Raw genomic sequence first — 9,901 nt, forward strand, 5'->3', positions numbered from 1 at the left:
TAGTCTTGAGCTATTAATAAATCGTTAATGGTGTAACAGTAAGTGATGTGTCACGTTAAATCATCATTTCAAACAAAATTTTAGGTTAAATTATACAATTGATCCCCATATTTTTTCGTTTTAAGTAATTTAATTTTTTCTTTTATGTTCTTTAAACTTTCCTCTCTTTTTTCATTCTCTTTGTTTCTCCCTCTGTTTTCATACCTTTCCCATTTCTTTTAACATATTAGGAAGTCGAATTGACAATGAAAAAAGAAGTAGGAAGTCGACTGTCATCATTTGCCTATAACCAAAACCCATAAACCCATACCATGCTTCTTTTTTCACTACCAATTCGACTTCTTGGTATGTTAAAAGAAATAAAGAAGGTAGAAAAATAGAGGGAGAAGTAGAAGAGAATGGAAAAAAAAGAAAAAGAAAGAAAGAAAGTTAAAAGAACATAAAAAAAATTAAATTGCTCAAAACGAAAAATTATGGGGACCAATTGTATAATTTAACCTAAAATTTTTGTTTGAAATGATGATTTAACGTGCCACGTCAGCTTACCATTACACCATTAACGACAATTAATAGCTCAGTGACTAAAATGTTACAACACGATAACGTAAGTGACTAAAATGTAACATTTCAAACATAAGTGACTGAAATGTAACCTAAGGTAAACAAAAGTGACGTGTAGTTTACCTATTAATTTATAATTGAAGTATAAAAGTTAAAATAGTGGAAGATGGAAACATTTTATCATCTCTCTGTTTCTATTGCCGTCCTCTGTTGAAGTAGAAAAGAAGAAAAAAACATTCAAATTTTCGGCTATCAATTTATGTAAGTCATTTAAGTCATTTTTCTTTAATTTTTATAGATTTATAATTATGGGAACATGATTTAATTAGTTCATATATTAATTTATTTGGTTATTGAATTTTTAGCAAGTTATCATTAATAAGAAATTGATGAATTATACTTGAAATTGATAAATATTAAGCTTTGATGATATAAAGGATTAGCTTATTTGTACTTGACAGTTACGAATCGATCAAGCTTGGACAAGTGATTCAGCAACAGCTGCTTCGGGTAGCTAGCACGGTCAACTATTGAACATTACTAAGCTTTGAGTGAAGATTTTTACTGCTAAAAGCATGGCCGACGTGCGATTCATATCCAGCAGTATAGTCCAGGCAGCAAATCACAGTGCATCGAGTGAGAGGATTGAGCTAACTCCATGGGATCTTAGGTTCCTTCAGATCGGGCATATTCAAAAGGGACTTCTTTTTCCCAAGCCTAAAGCACCTCTGCAGGAGAATGACACTGAAAACACCCTCATCCATCACTTGAAAACCTCTCTCTCGCACACTCTACGCTACTTTCCACCCCTTGCAGGTCGACTGGCAACCACCCAACATGAAGATGACACCATTTCCTTTTTTATTGACTGCAACAACGCTGGAGCTTCGTTTACGCATGCAGTAGCTGATGGAGTCACCATTTCTGACATCATTAAACCTGTTTATGTTCCTACTATCATTCACTCCTTTTTCCCACTGAACGGGCTCGCAAACTTTGAGGGTACTAGGAACCCGGTACTTGGAATACAAGTAACAGATCTTGCAGATGGTATATTCATTGGTTGCACCATCAATCATGTTGTGGTGGATGGGACATCATTCTGGCATTTCTTGAATTCATGGTCAGAAATTTCCAAGGGTTCGATTCACTTATCCAAGCCCCCTGTTTTTCAACGCTGGTTTCCTGATGATACAGATATCCCCATTCGCATTCCTCGATCTGCAGTCAAACTTAAACAAAGCAACGAAGAGTTGGAGTCCATTCTACCTGGTTTAAAGGAACGAGTTTTCCATTTCTCGAAAGAGAACATTGCAAAACTCAAGGCAAAAGCTAACACTGAGATGGGCACCAACATCTCTTCTCTGCAAGCTCTGTTGTCTCATATTTGGCGATCAGTTATCCGCAATAAAAGATTTGATCCTAATGAAGAGACCACTTACCGTGTTGTAGTCGGTGTTAGACCAAGATTGCCGGAACTGCCTGATAATTATTTCGGCAATGCAATATTGGGCGTGCTTGTAACTATGAAAGCAAAGGAACTATTAGAACAAGGAACCGGAAATGCGGCCTGGACAATGAACAGAAAAATCGCTACAGTGACCGAAGAAAGTTCCAAAATGTTCTTCGAGTCTTGGACAGCAAGCCCAAAATTTGTAACTATGATCACTTTCAAAAGCAATGGTCTGACCACAAGCAGTTCCCCTCGATTCAATATGTATGGTAATGATTTTGGATGGGGAAAGCCGATTGCAGTAAGATCCGGGTCAGGAAACAAATTTGAGGGAAAGACTACACTGTTTTGTGGAGCAGAAGAAGGAAGTATTGACATTGAAGTGTGCCTTTTTCCGGAGACGATGGAGGCTTTGGCAATTGATGAAGAGATCATGGATGCCGTAACTTTGTAAGACTAAATTGATGGCAGTTGGTTGAATATTGTTCTTTATTCGATTCCAGTGAAATTGGGTGGGACATGAATTTAACATTATGGTCGGTTGAAGTGAATGGAATATGGCCGTAATAGATAATTAATAATTTAATTGTTTGTTTGGTTCAATAGGATATAATGGAGTTGTAATAGTGTTATTGTGTTTAGTTGAATGGAATACATGCCGTAATAGTATAAGGAAAAATGCTTAAATAAGCAAAGTACCCTTAACAAAAAAATTTTATGTAGCTGATTATTGTTATTGTTTTTCAATTTTAATAAGATTAATAAAAATAATAATAAATAATTTAATCATATTTTAATATATTTATTATTAAATACAATTTGATAAAATAATATATAATTTAATAACATTCTTAATTTAATTGTTTGGTTCAATGGAATGGAACGTGAGCCTAATTAAACCGAACTATAACATGGATCCCAATAAAATAAAAATAGAATGATTAAGACCGCAACCCAAATATATAAAAATATTTTTATTTTTTAATATAATTATGATCATCATTTTAATTTAATTTTTATTTTAATTTTCTTTTGTGGTATCCAATGTATTAAAAGTCTAATTCTTTCATACTCTATTTTGCAAAAATACAATATATATATATATATATATATATATATATATATATAAACTAAGAAGTTAGCTTAGCCCAAAATACTTATAATATATGCACACATACATAAATTTAGAAAAATAAGGATTATAAACCTCCTATTATATATATTTACATATGCATTCATAACTTTACACTATAAATGCAGCGTAGCATTGCATATAGCAATTGTATAAATACGGAGTAGTTGTTGCCTTCCTTTCCCTTGCTTTGCTGCTCTGGTCTGCTCAGTTCAACATGTACTTGTAATATATACACGTATATGAATGTAGAAAAAATGTAATTCTAAACATCCCTTCTTGTCCGCCAAATAGTAGTCACCCATCGTCAAGAAGACATGTTCTCCTTGAGTCACTTCCATTGCACCCTGATTTTCAATGCATTCAACTTTACCTGCAATTCCACAAAACCAAACAATAAAATAATATCTTGTTATACCTTATGTACTCATAGAAAACTTGACACGTATTTTCCAATGAAACCAATGATATCGCGAACCCACAGCTAGTTCAAGGACCCTGCAATTTTCGCGATCCACAGCCTGGTGAACTTTAGACTTTCACATCATCAATCTTAAAACACATAGCTAAATTTGTCCCCCACCATAAAAAGATCACGCAAACAACTCACGTAGGTTGCTCTCTTCACTCACCCTCCCTTCACAGAATCTCTGAATTCTCTCCAGAAAAGCATAATTTCCTCCCAAACTTCAGACTCCTTCCCTTCACTCTACCTTCATCTTCTTCCTCTATTCACCTCACTGGTTAACATATTTTAATCCATCTAAATTTCTCCAATTATGCAGCCACTTCTTCATAACCAAAACAACCTGCTCATTTCCATGTTCAAACTCCAACTTCAAACAATAGTAGTCTCTTGACCGAAGATAAACTTGTAGGCTTTGAGCAAATTCCGAGCAAGTTATAATTAGGATAATAAAATGTCCAGATAACTCCAACCAGAAAACTTTTGGAACAAATAACATTGATCAATAAGCCACTGATAAGGTATATATACTGAAAAGTATTAGAATAATTACAAAAAAGATAAAGAATACCTTTCATTCTTCTTGAGGAAAACTACAATAGTGAATGCTTTCCTCTGCTCCATCACAAACTTTCCACGTGTTTTGATGAATCTCAGTGAAAAATGGTGTAAAGGGGCCATAACCTTACATGAAGTTAGAAGCACCTAAAACTGTAGTGCACATTTCTAAGCATGTAAATAAGATGTGACTTTTGCTGAACATATGATAGCAGGTTAGAAGTAATGATTTGCCACTACAAAAATGAAAAAATAGTACATACATTATAAAGAGTAGAGAGAGCCATACGACAGTCTTCTTCTACAATACGACCTTTTAGTCTCTTATAGTTGAATCTCACATATATATATATATATATATATATAAGCATGCCCTGAAAGAATCTCACTCAGGACTCAAGGAAAGACAGGAGGGAAACTATATTATATGCTGCTTCATTTCTACAATTGAAAGTTCATTCTAGAAGTTATGAGAAAGACAGGGGTAAAGGATATGGACTAACAGTTGCTAACTTATTAGCTCTGTCTAGCCTGAACCTTAACTTCATATTGTTCATTACTATGTTCTTTTGGGTTAGAGACATTACCATGCTTACCATCAAATACATGGTACTCTAAAGACATCAAGAAAATGTGTTCCATAAAATAAATAAACCAGGAGATATATTCATAGCCTAACTCCCATATCATTGGCATTATTTGTAGTTAAAGTTTGCCATTTATGCGAGAGATTTATCATTGTGTTTAGCTGTCATTCGGCTACTCAACTATGACATGCAGAAGATACTTTCAATTCAACATCCTCTTCCCACCAAGTAGAATTCTGCAATAATTTATGATTTGGTTTGTTGGTTAGCTGATTAATTTTCACGATGCTTAATATTTACCATGTAATATATGTATATATATATATATGTATATAAATCAAATTTCTCATCTTGTTTCCCTAAGTTCCATGTATCTACATTACGATGCCAAATTATGTGTACTTTTGAATAATCCAATGCAGAATGCCCTCCTAATTTCTAAGAATACCAAGTTGAAGTGTTATCATATGGCCAAAACATGTAAAATCGGAAGGAATAAATTAGGATACACAAGTCAAGCAACATGAATTCCTTGTTGTAATGCCAACACAACCAAAACAGTAGAAAATAGAATCATATCTACTCCAATAAATAAATATAAAAACCTACAAAATTGAAAATTGGAAGGTCAAAACTCGAAAGAACATGCAAAAAATTCTACTCAAATAAGGACTTGAAAAAAAAGCATAAAAATAAATAAATAAATAAATCAGCATTGTATCCTTCAATAATACACATGGCCATGAGAAAATAGAGAATAAATAGTTGAGGGAACATCTAAACAACATAAAAAAACAAGTGTGAGGGAACATCTAAACAGGACACTTCACTTAAGATAACTAAAAAATGTGCAAATAGTATGATATCAGTACATACCTCGCTTGTAACTCATGAATTCCTTCATATAACCGATCTGCATGACTTCTAAATTGTAGTATAAGGTCAAAAAGGACAAACAGTGACTTGTAAAGTGTTTGAGATCTTTCACCTAGGAGTGATTTTTCTACAATTGAGTAGAGGTACTTCTCATATGCTCCAAGTAGATCATCAAGATCTTTTGCTACTTCTATTTCATTGTAAATTTCCTTAGTTATGCCTTAAAGTGCCAAAACCCCAAAAATTGAAACTTCCCGTTGTTATTATACACGGTTCCCAAAATCTACAAACCCTGGACACATGCCCGTGTGCAGCTTCTAGAATGCTCCAATGTTCTGATTTCCATCCGTTTTTCACTCCTATTGCTCCCAAGTGCTCTATTAAGCATCAAAACATGAATATAAAAGATTAAGAGTATATAATTCATAATTAATACCACATAATCACAAAAAAAATACACTAAGAATGAGGCTAAAATATGTTACTATTGACACTTATCAAATATCCTCATTCCTAAGCATTTGCTTGTCCTCAAGCAAAGTCCTCAACTCACATTCGAATTAAGTTTCCTTCACCCTTTATTTTCATTGATCATGTCTTAGAAGTTTAAACTAAAATGACACCAAATAGCATAAATAATTTAACCAAAAAATTTTAATTCATAAAACATAGGAGTCTCCCTTACCTTAATAATTACTTGAAATTCAAACTCAACAAGGTTTAACATACTCACTAAGATTCACTCAAAACACTCAAATTGTTTAAGAGCTGATTAATATGCACTCAATAGTCAAACAAGAAATGTTATTACCATAAGCTTGTTTAGGAGTCAAATCTCCACCACTACAAATATGAGATGACACAAAGATCAAGAGGTCTTTACAAGGGTTGTAATGGGGCTCATGTTAAGGGTATACAAGGTGATTACAGTCGAGAGTTGAATTGATGAGATTTCATACCAAAAGAATAAGATGCTGAATTACAAAGAAATTAAAAGGGATAATAAATAAATGATTGAAGTGAGTTAGCTAATTTAATATCGCAACTCCTAAACAGCATGATGACCTACGTTCACGGCTAATTTTACAAAGGTTTGTTGATTTAAGATCACAACCTACTCATCTTTAAGTTAGCTGGTTTAAGATCGCAACTCTTAAACAACTTGATGAGCTACGTTCATAGTTGATTTTACAAAGGTTAGTTGATTTAAGATCGTAACAATCTATATTTGTAGCTAGTATTATAAAAACCTAGTTAAATCCAAAGGTACAACTTGGGTTTTCGAATGTATAAGCTTAAGGCCACAACATGTGATTGTTTACTAGTTTGCTAATATACATTCGCACTACTAATGTACAACGACTCCAATTTATGACCTAATCGCGATGATTTCAAAGCTACGAATAATTTACTCTAAGTTAGTTATATTAATAGTTTTGATTACTTAGTATGCTTATGGTTATTTTTTATATCGAAATACACTAAAACGGGGTGAATTGGTGTTTTAAAAGTTTTTTAGGAAATGGAAAAAATCAAACGACTCAAGAAATTATAGTGGTTCAGCCTCAATTACCTACATCCACTACCTTAACTTTCCTCAACTAAGGATTTCTCAAATCCACTAGATTTGAACCTTTAAGGACAAGGTTTAACCTTACAAATCCCTAACTTTTCAAAGGTAGGACAAAACCACTTTTAAGGTTTTCTACCCAAAACCTTAAGTAACACCTCACAAATGAGAGAAAAATAATGATGAATAAGATGATACCTCTAAAAGGTAGATAATCAACAATAAAGCACTCTCACACAAAGTTACATGTAACACCCCAAACCCGGCCTAGACGTTATGGTTGAATCTGGCATGTCACATTGAAGTGTCTTTCGAAAATTGGACTTGTTGGTAAAAAATACGTTTCTAAGTTAAAAAAAACCCCATTACTATTATTTAACAAATCATCTAGTCAAAATGTTTGCCTTGTTATCTACTATTGTTATAATAGATTGATCTAAAATCGCTGAGCTTTTGAAAACTCTAATGTTTAAATTTCTTGTCTTTGAAAACAATAATTATTTTGTAAATTCGTCTTCTACTAAATTAGCAGTTTAAAATAAGTAAGCAAAAGCCCAAAAAATTTAAACAAACATAAATTGTCTTATTACATAAACAAAACCCAACGCAAACTTTAAATTTAAATAAAAGAAAGTATAGAATAGCTGCAATTGTGTGGCCACCTCAGAGTCCCCCGCAGCATCGACCCGCCTACAACTAGGGATTACCTGTACAGTTAAACAGAGGGATGAGTTTATGAAAACTCAGTATGTAATCCCCTAATAATCAAACAGTCAATTAAACAATAGATAAATATAGTTTGGGCCTGAACCCGTTACAATAACAGTCCAGTTCAGTGTGGGCCTAAGCCATTTCCCGTAACAGTAAACGATTGGGCTTGAGCCCATCACAATGCTAGTAATCAGTAGGGCCTTTAACCAATTTCAATAATAGTATCAGTGGGGCCTTGGCCCATGACATTAATAGATATCAGTCATGCTGTGAACAGTATGTAATATCATTAATCGATGCAATAACAGTACAAAATCATTAATCAGTGCAAATATGCAGTTAGAAATCCTACCCAATCTAGCCTCTACACACCACTCCGTCCCGCCAAACACACTGTGTGGGCATAAAATTGACCCACCCAGCCAGACACACTAAGATTAGCACCGGTTGCGGCACTAAACAGTATTGCAGCAAAGCTGCCAGTAAAATAAATGGCATATAGCCATCAGTAGGTCCACAGTCGTCTTGAGCGACCTGTGCAACCTTATCAGTACGGTACACTTCCTCCAAATATAACAACCCATCCCCATGTAATATTTCGTGACATAATATCATACGTATATGCAAAATGTCATGCTCAATCGTAGTCATACATATCATAAAGCAAATTAGTCATACATAACATAAGGCCATAACAGTCATTTCGTCTCATATGGATATAACAGTCATTTTATCCTATGAGGGTATTTCGGTCATTCTACTTGTGGGGGTATTTCGATCATTTTACCCTATAGGGGTATTTCGATCATTCTACCCTATGGGGGTATTTCGGTCATAACAGTGTAAATGGTCCTAAGGCCCATTACTCGGCCCAGGTGGGCCCACACGATCGTGTGGCCCGTTTAGCCTATTGAATTTACCACAAATTGTGGATTTCATCTGTATGGGGACTACAAGCCCATTGAGCTCACATGGCCCATTTTGACCCAACGTGGCCAATTACGGCCTAATCCCATGAAAATGCACATGGAGGCCTTTACAGTCAAACGCCCATGATTCGCAGGTTTGGCTTTCCACACGAGTGATCATACACTCGTGTGGTCTCAACGTCGTATTTCAACTTTTCGACTTTTTCCGTTCTACAGTTACAGTGGGTTGCTTATACACCTGATGCTATTTGCAGATTCCCTTCGTGCCGTATTTCAGCTTTTCGACTTTTTCCTTTCTACAGTTACAGTGGGGTGCTTACACACCTGATGCTATTTGCAGATTTCCTTCGTTTGGAACACTCTTATTCCGAAAATCAATGATCATTACACCCTTGGTTCCCAAGTAATGTGCCAATAATCCTCGACCACCACCAATTAGGAATGGAAGCAATGCAGGTTGGAGAAAGCGATGATAACCTTGAAAACCTTGCCGATCTCCCATCGAAAACAAGGAACAAATGAGATGGATATAATCTCTCCACAACAACAACCTCCCCAAATCCCAATATTCTCTCTTCAAATCTCTCCAAATATCCCTCCTCAAATCTCTTTATGACCAATTCAAACTCCATTTAGCAGTATTTCAATCCAACTCTACCATCCACACAAATTAGACAGCAAAATAAATACTCCCTTTTTTTATGGGCCACCACTCGAACCTTAGACCCCATGTACACTCCACACACCCCTTACCACTAGACCAACAACTCCTTTGTATCATATTTTAACCACAAGAATTTAAGAACCTACTATCTAGATCCAAAGATTTTATTCACTTAAAATAAAAATTTTGCATAAACCAAGGCTTGAACCCCTGACTTCTCAAACACTTCTAAATCACTTAACCACTAAAGCAGACATTCATTTATGTCACTTCCTTGCACAACTAAATATTTATTTGCTGTCTCCTAACTATTCCCTTGTTCAAAACCTATTTCTTCTAGGCCCAAAATTCGGGGTGTTACATTACAACACTTGAAAGAATATAAAAAACTTAA

The 9,901-nt window shown here is 34.6% G+C and overlaps 1 protein-coding gene across 1 annotated transcript; it reads left to right on the forward strand.

Moving 5' to 3' along the window:
• The first annotated feature begins 751 nt into the window (after positions 1-751).
• Positions 752-2,725, forward strand: LOC105803937 (uncharacterized acetyltransferase At3g50280). Its single transcript, XM_012636387.2, has 2 exons — positions 752-822; positions 1,023-2,725. The coding sequence occupies exon 2, from the start codon at positions 1,137-1,139 to the stop codon at positions 2,466-2,468; it is 1,332 nt and encodes a 443-aa protein (XP_012491841.1). The 5' UTR covers positions 752-822; positions 1,023-1,136; the 3' UTR covers positions 2,469-2,725.
• The last annotated feature ends 7,176 nt before the right edge of the window (positions 2,726-9,901 follow it).

The sequence above is a fragment of the Gossypium raimondii genome, chromosome 11 (genome assembly GCF_025698545.1).
Source record: "Gossypium raimondii isolate GPD5lz chromosome 11, ASM2569854v1, whole genome shotgun sequence".
NCBI lineage: Eukaryota > Viridiplantae > Streptophyta > Magnoliopsida > Malvales > Malvaceae > Gossypium > Gossypium raimondii.